General features: G+C 39.6%; 1 protein-coding gene across 9 annotated transcripts in view; it reads left to right on the top strand.

The window, feature by feature from the left end:
* Window positions 1–16,534, top strand: part of GBF1 (golgi brefeldin A resistant guanine nucleotide exchange factor 1) — a 112,834-nt gene that overhangs the window by 69,602 nt on the left and 26,698 nt on the right. For all 9 annotated transcript variants that reach the window (XM_074339135.2, XM_074339134.2, XM_019725000.3 and 6 more), the window contains one exon: window positions 13,179–13,310. In XM_074339135.2, the coding sequence (XP_074195236.1) occupies window positions 13,179–13,310 (132 nt within the window). The remainder of the gene's footprint in view (window positions 1–13,178; window positions 13,311–16,534) is intronic.

The raw sequence follows: 16,534 nt of genomic DNA, 5'->3' as shown, positions 1-16,534 counted from the left end.
AGGCCGGCCCCTCTCCCAATTTTTAATACCTCTATCTTACCTAAGCCTTGGGGAACTAATTCTGATGGGCCAAAGGTTAAAGCAGTAAACTGAAGGTTAGGGTGTGGACTCCCAAAGCCAAATGACTTAATGTACCAAAGCAATAATTCCTCTCACCATGTTCATTGGGGTTGAAATTGATAGAAAAGTGACTTGTCTTTACAGGGCTGCTTCAGCTGAAGATTTCAAAAGACTAGGTTCCAATTCCACATCTTTTCGAATATTGGTTAGAAAATGCCACTCTAGCCTTTCCACAAACCCTTGAAGGGAAAGGGCATTACTGAATTCAGGTCCACCTTCCACCTTCATAGGTGGCCATGCCCTTAAACCTAATCTGGATATCTTTAGACCTCAGTCTTGGAAGATAGGACCTAATATTGGACTTTATCAAGTGGATGCCGTTCTTGGTATGAGTAGGGTGAAATTTCTAGATTAAGATTCGTTCAGTACCTTCTTTTTCTTTTAATTATCATATAGTAAAACTCCCTCGTTGGCGATAGAGTTCTATGAATTTTATCACATATATAGGCCCTGTAACCACTGTGACGATCAGGATACAAAAGAGTTTCATCGCCCCAGAAAACTCCTACTATTACCCCGTTGTAGTCACACCCTCCCCCACCTCTAACCTCTGCCAACCACTCATCTCTATCACCAGCGTTTTATCAAGAAGGTCGTATAAGAGGAATCATGCAGTATGCAACCTTTTGAGACTGGCTTCTTTCACTCAGCATGATGCCCTTGAGGTTCGTCTTAACTGTCGCATAGATCAATAGTTTGTTCCCTTTTTATTGTGCGGTAGTATTCCTTTGCATGTATGTACCACAGTTTGTGTATCCATTCTCTAGCTGAAGGACATTTGGCTTCTCCAGTTTGGGGCAGTTGTGAATTAGCGCTGCTATACACATTTGTGTACAGGATTTTGTGTGAAGAACCTGGGTATCTCCATGTGGTTTAAATTTGCATTTCTCTCATGGCTACTGACATCAAACATCTTTTTGGTGTGCTTATTTGCCATCCATGCATCCTTTTTGGTGATGTTCAAGTCTTTTGCCCATTTTTAATTGAATTGTTTGTTTCCTCACTGTTGAGTGTAGAGACTTTTTGATCTATTCTGGATTCAAGTCCTTTATTGGCAGTACAGTTATTTATAAATATTCCTCCCAGCCTGTAGCTTGTCTTTTCAGTCTCTTAACAGTATCTTTCATAAAGCAGACATTTTTACTTTTGATGAAGTCCAGTGTATCAGTTTTTTTCTTTTGTGCGTTGTGCTTTTGGTGTCATATCTAAGTTCTCTTTGCCCAATCCCAGGTCACACAGATTTTTCCTGTTTTTTTTCTTTTTCTAAAAGGTATGCAGATTTATATATTCATTTACGTCTATGATCTACTTTGAGTTAATTTTTGTACAACGTGTAATGTTTAGACCAAGTTTCTTTTTTTTTTTTTTTTTTTGCATATGAATGTTCAATTTTTTTAACACCACTTATTGAAATCAGTGCCTTTTTAGATACCAGATTCTCCTTAGGACTGTACATTCCTTAGAAATGAAGGGGTTACAGAGGATTCTCTCTTGGGCTTTTCTTTCTTTCCAGGACTCACCCTTGTTCCTGTTCCTTGTTTCTTTCTGGGTCTTTCTGAATTTGGGTTTGTTTTTAATGCCATGTAATGGAACACTCATTATTTGTAAGTTGATTGAGCACAAAGTATTTTATTATAAAGTGGCCATCTATCACAAGGAGGCATGTGGGCTGTAAAAAACATTAACTGTGCACCCTGGCCTGGAATGCAACTTTACCAGAATAATGCAGCTTTTGTATTGTATGCAGTTGGGATAAAATGAGAGACAGAGAGACAGATATTGTTGAGGGAACAGGTGTTGGCTGAACCCCGGGTTCGGTTCCATGTTTTCTGAAGTTGTTTCCCAACCCTTTCAGGATTGCTTCTCCAGATTCAGCTGTCTTTGAAGGTTCTCTGGGCACCTTTCAGAGCAAATAATGTGTGACTTCTCAGAGTACTGCTGCTCCCACAAACTTTATTTGTTCATTCTCCAGCTCACAAACATGTCTTCAGATGCAACAATGGCAAGTGGTTTCAGTACTTATCCTGGCCCTTATGGTTACATTTTTCATACCTTTGTTTTCCCCGTCAGTAAAATGGGAAATATCCCTTGCCATAAAGTGCTTGAGCCTATTAGCACGAAGGTTGGCTGAGGCAGAATAAGATTCTTCAGTTTTAGTGTCATTAAGAATTTATGATACGCTGTCCTAGAAACCATTTACAGCTGTTGGAGAAAGGTGGGTAAGTAGGATTTTGTACACCTAAGGAACAGGGAGAGGTTGCTTACCAGTCCCATAATTGATATTCTTTGGGGATGCTCTGATTCTTTAAAAGCTTTGGCTATTGGAAAATCTTCAGTCTTTTCCGTCATCTGTAAGCTTGGCTAATGTCAGTTCAGAATTTAGCGTGTTTTTTGGTTTTTTTCCTCATCTTATTTTCTTTCAGGGCCCCGCAGGAGACCTGACAGGGTGGTAATTGATAATAAACCTGTAATTGTCTTCTTGCTGTTGTTGAACAATGAACATTTTTACTAGACTGCAAGAGAGGAATTTAGATTGAAAAAGTTGCGCCAAGTGTAATGAGTGCGTAAAGCTGGGGTGAATTGTTCTGTTTTAAAGTATAGCAACAGAAATTTTTAATTTCTCCTGGGCTTTCAAATTGCCTGCTTAAGTTTGGGCTTGGTTTTATACAATGCATGCAGAAAACGGCAAGGGAGAGTAAAGGACCATAGGCGCTCTGGTTTGCCTGTATGTTACAACCTAATTGCTTTGCTTTCAATATGTGCCAATTTCCCCTAGAAGGGAGAGCACTAGTGTTTAGAGTTGATACGCATCAAACTTGTGCTCTCAGTAAGACACATGGATCAGTCTGTCCTCAGGCTTCTGCGATGTGTTTGAGGCCAGCCCCTGTGGGCCTCATTTAGCCCTGCTGGCCTTGTTAAAGGGGCCTCACTCTTCTTCTTGGATTAGGAGGGAACCTGGGCAAACATGATGCTTAATTTGTATTGTATGGCAGTGCTAAAATCAATAACAGTGTTTAGTCACTGGTGAGGAGGAGGAAAGGTGCAGAAGAAACTTCAATTCTAGGATAGTTAAGTTTTAAATTTGTATTTGCCATCCAAGTCATGCAGCTAATATATCTAGTAGTAAACCTGTAGCAATCAATCAATAGCCTGGTATAATATGTAAGAACATAATGCAGTGCTAAAGAACATGGACTTTGGAGACCAGAACTGACTGGGGTTTAAATTCCACCGCTTGCATTACTGTGTAATCTTGGGCAAGTCACTTAACCTCTTAGTGCTTTGGTTTCCTTATCTGTAAAATGGGAACAGTGATACTATTTCTCAGGATTACTGGGAGGATAAATAACCTATGTATAATAATTATGCTTAAAATCGATGTAGTTGTTGCTGATGTCTGAGGCAAATTAAGGTTGTTGTCCTAGGCAATGGAATGGGATTCTGGTAAGGGTGGTGGATAGCAGCTCCTAGCAGCAAGCTGAACTGGCTGTGTAGCAGGAATACCGGAATACCCGAGGTGGGAAGCTCATTTCTCTTCCAGTCAGGATTGATGCATCATGGTGAAGAAAATCATGCAAGAGACTGTTTTTCCTATGTGTCTGCTGCCTTTAAGTGCCTGTCTTATATTCCAGCAGACAAGGGTGGCCCTACTCAACAAGGAGATGGTAAAAGTGAAGATTTCTGGAGTAAAGATTTACTGAAAGGCAGTCATTGCTATTGGCTCTATTTGTTATCAGGGATTTTAATCCTGAATTTAAAAATCTTCCTATACTCTACCTCAGGAAAGGAAATCTGCTATAGACACAGAGAGGTGGCCAAGGTCTGGTAAAGTATTTGAACCAGAGAGCATATGTAAATGCCAAATACCCTTTTCTGTCTTGATCATCTTCAACATTTTGGGGCCAGATATCTAAGGAGTAAGAGTACTTCTGTCATCTCTGGTTTAGGTTGGAATCTCATGAACATGACCTGTCTACAAATTGCTTATCAAAAACAATTCAGTGGAAAATATAAAATTGTGATTTCTAATTCTTGGAGTTTTCAGGCTTTCAGTAAAACCCCAAGTTGTGTAAGTACAGGAATTGCTCATGTTTAATCATAGATAGAATTAAATTTGTTGTTTTATTCATTAAAAAGCAGTTTGGGTTGGTTTTTGAGGGATAGATCAGTCTGAGAAATGAATACTTCCCAAAGAATTTTTAAAGGATCAAGTTTTAGAAATAATTTGCCTTTCTTAGTTTAAGGTGGTCAGTATCATTATCCTCTACTGCTGGCCCGAGGTGGACCCATGGACTCCCCTTACACCAGGATGTGGTAGTGAGTAAGCCATTGCCATACTTTGTCTCTTTAAGGGTCATAATATCAAAGATAAATCTCCCCTGCTCCCCCGACCCCCATCCCCTCTTCCCAATTCCTGGTCTAAAGACACCTTGAGAAACTAAGCATGTGTTTGAGAAAAGAAAACAGGTCTGGGAAAATGTTGGGTGATAGCTGAAAAAAGAGTATCCACTGTCAGGAGTGCAGACAAACAAACTGGGCTTGCTTCCCTCCACGCCCCCCCTGACCCACCACAGGCTACCTTTGTAACAGACCGTCTATATTCATGTGCATTTACTCCCAAACTGTACTTTGCATTTAGAGTAAGTTTTAGGGATCTAAAGGAGCCTTAAAGAATCTAAACTACTACCACCACCATATTCCCCAGGAAAGCCCTATGGATAAGAAACTATGGCCCAGAAAAGTGAAGTGTTTTGCCCAAGGTCACATAATAATTAACAGACCAATAGTCAGCCTAGTGCATTTCTTTATTTCATTTTCCCTGTTATATAAGGCAGGGTTGCAAAGGCCTGTCTGGGTTTGACCCATAAGCCTGGACTAGGTAATAACATTTCTCTGAGAGCTGCCCTTTGGCAGTCTTCTCTCAAGTCAGTTCCTGAAATCAAGCCTAAATCCCCATCTGACCAGTCAAGGCCTGGAAATAAAGGTATGGCAGGTGTAGGAGATATTCCAGAGGCTTCTGGATTTGCCAAAGTTTAGTTTTTCTCATCCTTTGAACCACTACTATTGATGTCCCCTAGTGACCAAAAAGAGCACAGTTCCTTCCTACTGAGTTTAAAGCACCTCAGAAATTCCATTTGCAGATAGTTCTCCATCCTACTTCTACTTTTACAAGAAATATTCCTGGGTACAGTATAGTCAGAAAAGTAGAACATAAGGACCCAACACTTTCTCCTAAAATGGAATGTGCAGGCATAGACAGAAAAGCCAAAACCAAGAAGCTTTTTGTGCTCAAATAATTGTGTTCTGTGTCTCTGGATACAGAAATGTCAAGAGGGGTAAATGAACTAGACTTCTGTTTTTATCGTGCTCTGATTTATTAGTCTGTCATACATGATCACCTTGTGAATGACGATATTCTGTCTCCAGGAACATGAGCCAATATTTGCAGGATGAAGAGCTAGGATGGGAGCAAGCTGGTGACCCTCCAGAAAGCAAGAATGGAGAAGTAGGCTCTGAGGGCAAAAGGGTCGAGACAGGCATTTCTGAAGCCAAATGGTGTTGAAATAATATACCACAGGCCTTTTTCCTTGTCAGCGTAATCCAATTGAGAATGCCCAACCACCCCTGATAAGAGTCACTCAGGAGTGAAGAGCCTCGCTACCAGGGAAAGCAGCTTATGTGTGCATTTTGGCTCAGGAATGTGCCAGCCCAATGCTGGCCAAATGAGAAAAGGCTGCTGCAGTCTGGAGAACACAAGCCTCCTGGGAAGATGGTGACTGCTCCCCTGTAGCCTGAGAAGAGAGTGTTCCCTTTTGTTTAAGGGCAGTGTTTGATGCCACATAGGAGAGGGTGGCAGCTCTGATGTGAAAAGAGAAAACTGTCAGGATTCATCCCCTTTGGACAGGTAACCTCATCATCTGAGAAGACAGGAGACTTAGGGGACATCTGCAGATTCTCAGACTGACGTTGGGTCAAACAGACTTCTCGGTTTTAATGTCCTAATATAGGGAGCTGAGCTCCCTGCCCACTGGTGTGGAGCAGACCACCACTAAGGCCTCTAAAGGGCTTCACTTTGCTTTGTGTTGAAGTGGCCTATGAACTTCTCCAGAAATGGTTTAATAGTTCTTGTTGTAATTTTTCTTATTCGGCACGGACTAGCCAGAAATTGGACCTGGATTTGATTTTAGAAGCAAGTAGCCTAATACTAGAAGGATCCCAAGTGTTCTTTCTCCAATTTTCCCTCCTTTTACCCATTTCTTTTCTTTCTTCCCATCTCAGACCATGAACCAGTCACCTTTGGAGCACCCCTCTACCTGATCTGCACTCCCTGTTTACTGGACTATTTGTGCTTTGAGGCTGACAGCCTTCCCGGGTGGGAATTTTGGCTGCTTGGCAGGGGTGTCAGATGTCTCCTTCGTTGTGAAATTACTCAGCCTGCGTATGGGCAGCATCCTGGCACCTTTCCCCAGAACTCAGGCACCTCTTCTCACTCTTCTGAAGAAGAGCTAACCAATTGAGTTTCAGTTCCCGGGCAGGCCAAGCCAGGAGGTAGGATACCAGAAACTTTTCTGTTCTGGCTTCGTAGGAAGCACTAGAGATGAATGGCTAAGAGAACAGATTTTGGAGTCAGATGAACCTGGATTTGATTCCCATTTCCACCACTTGCTAGTTAGCTAGTGGATTGATCTGCATATCTTTTCTGAGTCTCACTTGCATCTTCAAAATGGAAAAAATTATGAAGAAAGAAGGTATATAAAGTGCTTAGCACACAGAATGGCACAAGGTAATAAATGATAGCTGCTATTATTATTGTTATCTCTTCTAAAAGGGGATGAATATTTCAAACGTTTATTTAAAAAAAGCCTATTCCTTTCTCTGACAACTTGTATGCATATCTTGTAGCAAGCTGAAACCCTCAGAAAGTAAAAGCTATTTCAAATTGCACATAAATAACATACATAAATAACAACCACCAGTTATCTTGGTATTAGGTTGGTGCAAAAGTAATTGCCATTTTTGCTATTATTTTTAACCTTTTAAACCGCAATTACTTTTGCACCAACCTAATATTTATCTTTAAATTGTATCCCTTTTAAAGTTTGGTAAGCAAAGGTAGAAGGCATACCTTTGAAGTTTTTGATATTTACTTATGTCTTAAGAAATAAACTGAACTTATAGTATATTACAGTATCAAGAACATTGAACTAGAACTCTAGAGCTAAAAAACAAAAAACAACTAGAATAACAATATCTTAGTTATATTTATTGCACATTTACTTTATTCCATGCACTGTACCATCTCATTTTACAGAATCAAATGAGATAATATGTATAATTGCTGAGCACAGTGCCTGGCACAGTCTGTGTTCGATAAATGTTAGCTGTTATTTATTTTTATTTATTTATTTATTTTAAAGATTTTATTGGGAAGGGGAACAGTACTTTATTGGAGAATAGTGTGTACTTCCGGGACTTTTCCAAGTCAAGTTATTGTCCCTTCAATCTTAGTTGTGGATGGCACAGCTCAGCTCCAGGTCCAGTTGCCGTTGTTAGTTGCAGAGGGCACAGCCCACCATCCATTGCGGGAGTCGAGGAATTGAACCAGCAACCTTGTGGTTGAGAGCCTGCGCTCCAACCACCTGAGCCACTGGGCCGACCCCAGCTGTTATTTATTTTTTAATGTCATTTATTTGAATTCTCTAACACCCATTTTACAGGTGATAAAATACAGGCTTAGAAAAGTTAAGTATCTATCACATAGCCATTAAGTTGCAGAACTGGGATTTGAACCCTACTTAAAGCCCATGTTTTTACCTGGTGCCCTCAACTTCTAATCCTGGTTCCAACACTTACTGGCTTTGTAGCATTGTACACATTGCTTAACCTACCTAAACCTTAATTAACCTCTTTGTAAGTTATTTTTAGGGCCTATTTTAGCTATAATATCTAGGCTTTGGAGGATTTTCTGGAATGGCTACTCGAAAGTTAGAGTTATTTTTGTAGAGCACTATTACTCAAAGTATAATCTGTAAATCTTCCAAACTGCTTCACAAACTGCTGCTTGGTTTATAACATCTTGACAGAATAATTTTATGTATGTTGGTTCTAATAATAAAAAGTGGAGTTTATACTATGTCTTTGTTTTTCAAATTTTATTTTCTAGTAATTTGTTTAATTGTAGTTTATAAAACTATAGGTCTACAATGGATTGAGATAAAGGAAAAAGAAACTGGCCCTTCACCACCACATGTAGTTTGAGAAGCACCATTCTAGAGGACCATCTGAACATATTAGCAGGATTATGAGTTGAAATTTTAGGGGTTTTTTGGGTTTTTTATTTTGTGTGTGTGTGTGTGTTGTTGTTTTTTTAGATAACATGTTTACAAAGAAGTGCCCCTTAAATCAGAAATGTGCTGGGGTGGCCAGTTAGCTCAGTTGGTTAGAGCATGGTGCTAATAACACCAAGGTTGCCGGTTCGATTCCCGCATAGGGCACTGTGAGTTGCGCCTCCTTAACAAAAAAGAAAAGAAATGTCCTTACTACCAGTGTCCTGCTAGGAGCACAACCTCCCTTGCCATGCCCTCCCCACCCCACCACCACCTAAAGCTTCAAGAGTTGCTCCTGTTAGAGCTTCTTTGATGTTCTTGGAAATCAACAGTAGAACCTAGAGAGCAAAACTCCAGTTTTGCCTCAACCACTCTCTTGGGAAAGGTGATTTCATACACTGTAATTCTCTTTTTTGGAGTGGTGGAGGAGTGAGGGTGATAGTGAAGGTTCCCTGTGGGCTCATTAAAAAGTCCAGCCCTTCAACTTTTCTCTCATTAAGTTTCCATAAAGCATTGATTCACAGAATGGAAGTGCTGGAATGAACATATTTTGGTAGTCACAGGTTCCAGCACCTAATCTGACAGATGAGCTTGGCGATTGGCTATTGGTAGGGGTGAGACTAATGATCCCTTGTCCATTGACTGCATTGTACACTGTGTGAGGGCCACATCCAGAGCCTCCAGAGAGTTCTCCATGGCACTTTGTCCAAGCCTCTGTATGGTGTAACTCCTGCGCCCTCCAAGCATCTCAGGGGCATATTGAAATCTTTCATCTTAAGGAGCAGATTAGCAAATCAAACTTAGCAATATATAAAAAGAATAATATACCAAGGCTAAATGAGGCTTATCCTGGGAATGCAAAGCTGATTCAATATCTAAAAATTAATCTACCACATTAACATTCTAAAGAAGAAAAACCACTTGATCTTATCAGTTGATGAACAAAAGACACTTGACAAAATAAAACATCCATTCATCATAATGAACATCTACAAAAAACTTATGGCTAACATTATACTTTGCAGTGAAACACTGAATGTGTTTACCCTAAAATTGGAAACAGTAAGGTGTCTACTTTCCTAGTACTGGAAGTCCTAGCCTGTATAAGAGACAAGAAAAGGAAATAAAAGGCATGGAAATTGGAAAGCAAGAGACAAAACTATCCCTATTTATAAGTAACATAATTGTCTATGTAGAAAACCACAAGGAATCTAAACACACACACACACACACACACACACACACACACACAATCCTAGAACTAATAAGTGAGTTTAGTAAAGTCACAGGATACAAGGTCTACACACAAAAATCAATTACATTTCTCTATACTAACAATGAATATCTGGAAACTGAAATTAAAACAATACCATTTACAAACATAAAATTAAATACTTAGGTATAAATCTAACAAAACATATACAGAACCTATATACTGAAAACTACAATACACTGATAAAATAAATTAAGATCTAAATAAAGGGAGACATACCATGTGCATGGATTGGTAGGTATAATATAGTAAAGATATCATTCCTCCCCAAACTCATCTATAGACTCAGTGCAATTTCTATCAAACTCCCAACAATATTTTATATATATATATAGACAAGTTTATCTTAAAATTGAAATGGAAAGACAAAGGAATTAGAATACTCAAACAGTATTGAAAAAAAGGAATAAAATTGGAGGAATCACATCTGATTTTAATTTTAGGTTGGTGGGAAAGTAATTGCAGTTTTTGCAATTTTTAACCTTTTAAACCGCAGTTACTTTTGCACCAACCTAATACTTAGAATAGATCTATAGTAATCAAGACTGTGTGGTAGTGTCAGAGAGTTAGACACGAAGATCAGTGGGACAGAATAGAGAACCCAGAACAGACTCACACAAATATAGCCAACTGACTTGTGACAAAGATGCAAAGACAACTCAAGGGAGAAAGGGTCATTTTTTCAATAAATGATGGTGTAACAATTGGACATCCATATGCAAAAAAAAAGAAAAAAAGAAACTTTGTCTAAACCTTACACGTTATACAAAAATTAACTCATAGTAGATCGTAGACATAAATGAATATATAAATCTATATACCTTTTAGAAAAAGGAAAAAAAAAACAGGAAAAATCTCTGTGACCTGGGATTGGGCAAGGGGTACTTAGAATTGACACCAAAAGCACAATTCACAAAAGAAAAAAACTGATACACTGGACTTCATCAAAAGTAAAAATGTCTGCTCTATGACAGATACTGTTAAGAGACTGAAAAGACAAGTTACAGTCTGGGAGGAATATTTGTAAATAACTGTACTGCCAATAAAGGACTTGAATCCAGAATAGATCAAAAAGTCTCTAAATTCAACAGTAAGGAAACAAACCAATTAAAAATGGGCAAAAGACTTGAACATCACCAAAAAGGATGCATGGATGGCAAATAAGCACACCAAAAAGATGTTTGATGTCAGTAGCCATGAGAGAAATGCAAATTTAAACCACATGGAGATACCCAGGTTCTTCACACAAAATCCTGTACACAAATGTGTATAGCAGCGCTAATTCACAACTGCCCCAAACTGGAGAAGCCAAATGTCCTTCAGCTAGAGAATGGATACACAAACTGTGGTACATACATGCAAAGGAATACTACCGCACAATAAAAAGGGAACAAACTATTGATCTATGCGACAGTTAAGACGAACCTCAAGGGCATCATGCTGAGTGAAAGAAGCCAGTCTCAAAAGGTTGCATACTGCATGATTCCGCTTATATGACCTTCTTGATTAAACGCTGGTGATAGAGAGGAGTGGTTGGCAGAGGTTAGAGGTGGGGGAGGGTGTGACTACAACGGGGTAATAGTAGGAGTTTTCTGGGGCGATGAAACTGTTTTGTATCCTGATCGCCACAGTGGTTACAGGGCCTATATATGTGGTAAAATTCATAGAACTCTATACCCAACGAGGCAGTTTTACTAAATTAAAATAAATTTTTTAAAAGAGGCAGAATGCATATTGCCTTGAAAGTGTCAAACCATGGCTGTAAAATTGCCCTATTCTTTCACCATGAAAGAAGACATGAAGCCAGGAGCAATTGTATGAAAGCTCAAAAGATCTGTTCCCTGTCCCGCCTCTCAATTAAAGGTTTTTTTTTCCCATCTAGACTTTTATATCTCAAGTATACCAACCATGACCATTTTTTAAATGACAGACCACATTGTACATAATACAGTTGTGTTCCTAAAGCAGCAAGGCGAGATGATTTTAAATGTTTTAATGTGCTTTTTAAAAAGTATTTAAAATGTTAATACTATTAAGATAAGAAAAAGTATTTTATATATTTCAGTTTTTCCAAATATTTCTATTGGTTACATCTCAACCTTCCACCATTGCACACACACAAGTTTTTCTCTTAGGTTTTTTTCTGCAAATTGTACATCTCTAGGTGGGGGTAGTGGGGGATGAGAAGCAGGTTTTATACAGCTGATGTGATCAATGTACAGACAAGCTTGGAAAATGCTACCCAATCTGCCAATTAATTAAAGCATTAATCTGAGAAGCAGCCGGGCCCAGGAAATGTTTATCTGAGGGGGGGAAGGGGAGTGCGGCAGCCGGGGGTGGGGGTGGGGGCGATAATAAGAGTTGAGTGGGAAGCTCCCTGTGTATGCATGAAAATAAAAGTGCTTTGGAAACCTAGCTTGCTTTCGTCTCTTAAAGTATTGATCATGTCCCTAAATCTTTCTGACCTATTTCGGAAGCCTTTTAGGGAGCTTGTCTCTGAATGATGAAAGCGCAGCAGACTCTAGAAAAACAAATTAAACCCTGGGCAGAGTAGGGTAGGGAGCAAGTCCAGTGGAGCTTCTTAAACCTTCTAAATTCAGGAGTATGTAATTTGGTTGAAAGGATGTAATGGTTTTACAAGTTTTGTAACCATATAGTATATAGACTGGGTTCAAATCCCAGCTCTACTTCTTATTAGCTGCGTAATTTGGAGCCAATCATGTATTTTCTCTGAACCTTGTTTTTCTCGTCTGTAAAATAAAGATTATGAAAAGAGGCAGAATGCACATTGCCCTTCATCTCAGGGCGTCTCTGCTTGCTCTAGGCAGAAAGGAGGCTGGAGAGTGAAGAACTTCCAGAATTACAAACTGCCTCCCTGAGTAGGGACCTGTTCAGCCTTTTGTTCTTTTTAGCCATGTTTTTCAGCAAGGTTTTATAAAACTCAAGGTTTCTCCTCACCTTCCTGGGATGTGCTACATTCTGTATCTCTAAGAGAGGTGACCTTGACCATGACAACAAAAGACATAAAGACAGTTGTTCACCCTGGTATCCCTTTGGTCACGTTTGCTGTACTCAAGATGAGCTTTACCTGTGTATCACTAGGGAGTGTGGACATGGAAAATTGACCCAGCAATATTTAATGGCATTAAAGAATTTATTAATTTTTAAAATTGTATTAAAATATACATAAAATCTAACATCTTAATCATTTTATTGTTCATTTTTAAAGCATTATAATGATACTGGGGTTTTTTTAAGCTGCTTAATCTTTCAGAGCTACATACTGAAAACCTTACTGATGACATGATAGTGTCTGGGCTTTGATTCAAGGTAAAACAGAGGAAGACTGACCCAGCAACTAAGAACTCTAGCCTCATGGCACAGATAAGAAGGGCTTTTTTCTAGGATTTAACTTTTTGTTAAATGGCATCTCTTCATTCCTGTTTCTTTTCTTGCAGAACTCTCAGAAATTGAGCCCAATGTGTTCCTACGTCCATTTCTGGAAGTGATTCGCTCTGAAGATACCACTGGCCCTATCACTGGACTGGCGCTGACCTCGGTCAACAAGTTCCTGTCCTATGCGCTCATAGGTAAGAGCTCGGGCTTTATTGGATGACCACAGCACTTCTTTCTTGCCTCTCCTGGGCCGCTCAGGCTTTAGGCAATCAGCTGGTGATACTGGAAAGTTTTTCCCAGCAGTGTGTTTCCTTGGAGAAGAGAAATTAATTATTGGTTACTCATCATGCTAATTGACTCAGGTTTTGCAGAGTGGGGAAGGTGGGGAGGTTTCTTGGGACTCTGGTTTCTTTGTGCTTTGGAGGGAGTTAGGGGTGTGGTAGGTGCCCTTGGAGGTTTGGTTTATTTTTAAAGTTATTTTTTAAATGTAATGCATGCTTATTTTAAGAAGATAAACAATAAAGAGGTGTCTGAAAGAAAAGTTAATGGTCTCTCCTCTGTCTTTCTCAATGCTCCTCCTCCTTAGTTAGGTAAATAATGTTAACAGACTGGTTTGAATCTTTCTATACTTTTCTCTACATGTATATAAATATATAGGGAGTACCTCCTTTTTAAAAAAAAGAAGTAAAAATAGGATTATGTGCTACATGGTTTCTTTTTTCACTTAATAGTATTAACTTAGAAAAATGTACAGGTATAATTATCCATCTGATTTATTCTTTCCCCCAGTTTAAATGAGATATAATTGACATATAACATTGTATTAGTTTAAGGTATACAACACAATGATTTGATGTATGTATATGTTGCAAAACGATTACCAGAATAAGTTTTGTTAACATCCATCGCAGTTACAAAGTGTTTTCTTGTGATGAGAACTTTTAAGATCCACTGTCTTAGATCTTCAGCTCTACAATACAGTGTTGTTAATGACAGTCATCGTGCTGTGTATACCATCCCCAGACCTATTCATCTTATCATGGGAAGTCTGTATATTCTTTTTTTATTGTGGTAAAATATATATGAAATTTGCGATTTTAATCATTTTTAAATGTATAATTCAGTGGCATTAATTACATTCACAATGTTGTATAACCATCACCAGCATCTATTTCCCAAACTTTTTCATCACACCAAGAAGAAACTCTAACCATTAAGCAATAATACACCATTTTCCCTTCTCCTCAGCCCCTGGTAAGATTTTTTTCATTTTAGTAGCCATATACTTTCCATAGTATAGATACAACACAGTTCATTCAATCATTATCTTGTTGATTATTATTTAGGTTGTTTCCTATTTTGAGCCATTACAAATAATGCTGAAATAAGCATCCTTGTTCATATGTCCTTATTTGTTAATTTTCCTTTTATATGACAGATTCCCGTACTTGAAATTTCTGGATTAAAGGCCATGTGCTTACTACATTTTCATAGGTACTGCCAGGTTGCTTCCCAAAAGATCATAGCATTTGCACTTCCAACAGTAATGTTTGAGAGTTTCCATTTCCTCACCCTGTCACCGGCACTAAATATTATCAGTATTATTTGTTTGTGCTTATTTGGTGGATGAAAACTGGTATTTTGTTGTTTTTACTTCCTTGAGGTTGAACATTTGAATTTCTTTTCCTTTGCCTGTTATGTTACTAAGTTGTTTTTGTTTCCTTATCAATTTGTAGGAGCTTTTTATATAGTGGGGATACTAACCCATTGTCTATCACAGTATTACAAATATTTTCTCCCACTGTTGCCCAGATATTTTATCCAGTCTATTGTATATCTCTGAATTTGTTTATGGTGTCTCTTTTGGATTCTTTTTAGTTGGTCTTGTCACTCAGGACATTGAATTCCTTTTCCCCTGTTACCAGCTCATGTGCAAGGGTGAGGAGCATAAAAAACAGGCAGCTGTCTTTGTTTCTAAGTAGGGAGACAAGAAAAGAGGCAGCTCAGGCCGTGGCCAGCCAGAAGGGAAAATGGCCTTCAGTTCAGGGCGAAAACACCCTTTATCTTTTCTAGCAAGTTGGATCTGCTTAGCTGAAGTATTCAGGATCCTGAGCAGGAATCCTGCATGCCAGCTAGTTTCTGAATCGGTGCGGCAGCCTCTCCAGCACCTAGTCCTAGCTTCACACTTTTCCTCAGCAGAAATCAGGCCCAGCGACTCCCAGCCTTGCCCTGAGCACCACCTGCAGGTCGTCTCTCTCCACAGCCGCCAGCAGCTGCCCTCTGGGCCTTTTTTCTCTACTCTCTTGTCCATGTTACTCTCTCCCCTTCCTGGACTTGGCAGCCAAGCTGGTCATTGGAGACCTCAGGCCAGCTGGTCATTGGAGTTTCCTGTGGTGGGAAAAGAGAATGCTGGAGGTGGTGATTGCAGTGGGCCTGAGAAAAGAAGCAGGAAGGAGTGTATGAAAACCAGAAGGCAAAGGAGATGCGATTGGCACATTTCCCTGCAGTGTGCTCCAGAGTGGCCAGGGAGGGAGGACATTCTAAGGAAGACAAGGTCTGCTAAGTGAGCCCAAGCCAAACACTCCTTTGTTTAGGCTGCCCTTCTCAAAGAAACTACCCGCCCCCCTCAATACTGTGACCCAAGGCTTCTAGGATTATTTTAGGTCTCACTCCAAGAACCAGCCTTTTGTTTGGCCCCACACAGCTGCCAGACCAGGATTTGTGCCACTGATTGCCTAGCTTACTGGTGGGTCATGCCTGTGGCCCTAAAGACCTGTCACTCCTAACCTGCCTTTTTAGAAAATTGACTTTGCTACTTCATTCAAGCTCAGAGGATAAGAGCTACAAAATGATTGGTAAAGCTTAAACTACTTTAATAAGGGAGATTATTGAAAGAAGGGAATAAATGGACCCCCCCCCAGGAGCCTTTGAGATGGGAGCAAGGCTGCCATTCATGAGCTCTGAAACACCATGCAACAGTTAGAAGGACCTGGGTTTCCTGTGTAAGGAAAGGTGCTGTGGACCCTGGAGGCCTGAAAAAGGACTGTCTGGCAGGTCTGAGAGAGGAATCAGGCCAGGGCCTTGAGCGGACAGGCATACCTCAGAAATATTGCGGGTTTGCTTCCAAACCATTGCAATAAAATGAGTCATCATCTTTTTGCTGGTGGAAGGTCTTGCCTTAATTTGTAAAAAAAAAAATGCAACATCTGTAAATTGCAATAAAGTGAAATGCAGTAAAGAGAGGTAGGCCTGTATAGGATTTTCTGTGTTGATTGGAAAAAATGAGGAGAGTTGGGGTGATAGAAGGAGATGGTTCACCCCATGTACTATATATCATCATGAAATTGGTTTTCTTCTGCATGACCTCTTCAAGTAGCCACTCCTGAAGCTGAGTAAAGGCATGCTATACATAGGACAA

The sequence above is a fragment of the Rhinolophus sinicus genome, chromosome 15 (assembly GCF_057876585.1).
Source record: "Rhinolophus sinicus isolate RSI-liver-muscle chromosome 15, RSI-T2T, whole genome shotgun sequence".
Lineage (NCBI taxonomy): Eukaryota > Metazoa > Chordata > Mammalia > Chiroptera > Rhinolophidae > Rhinolophus > Rhinolophus sinicus.
Note: the sequence above shows the minus strand (reverse complement) of the source record. Positions and strands in the feature narration are given on the sequence as shown.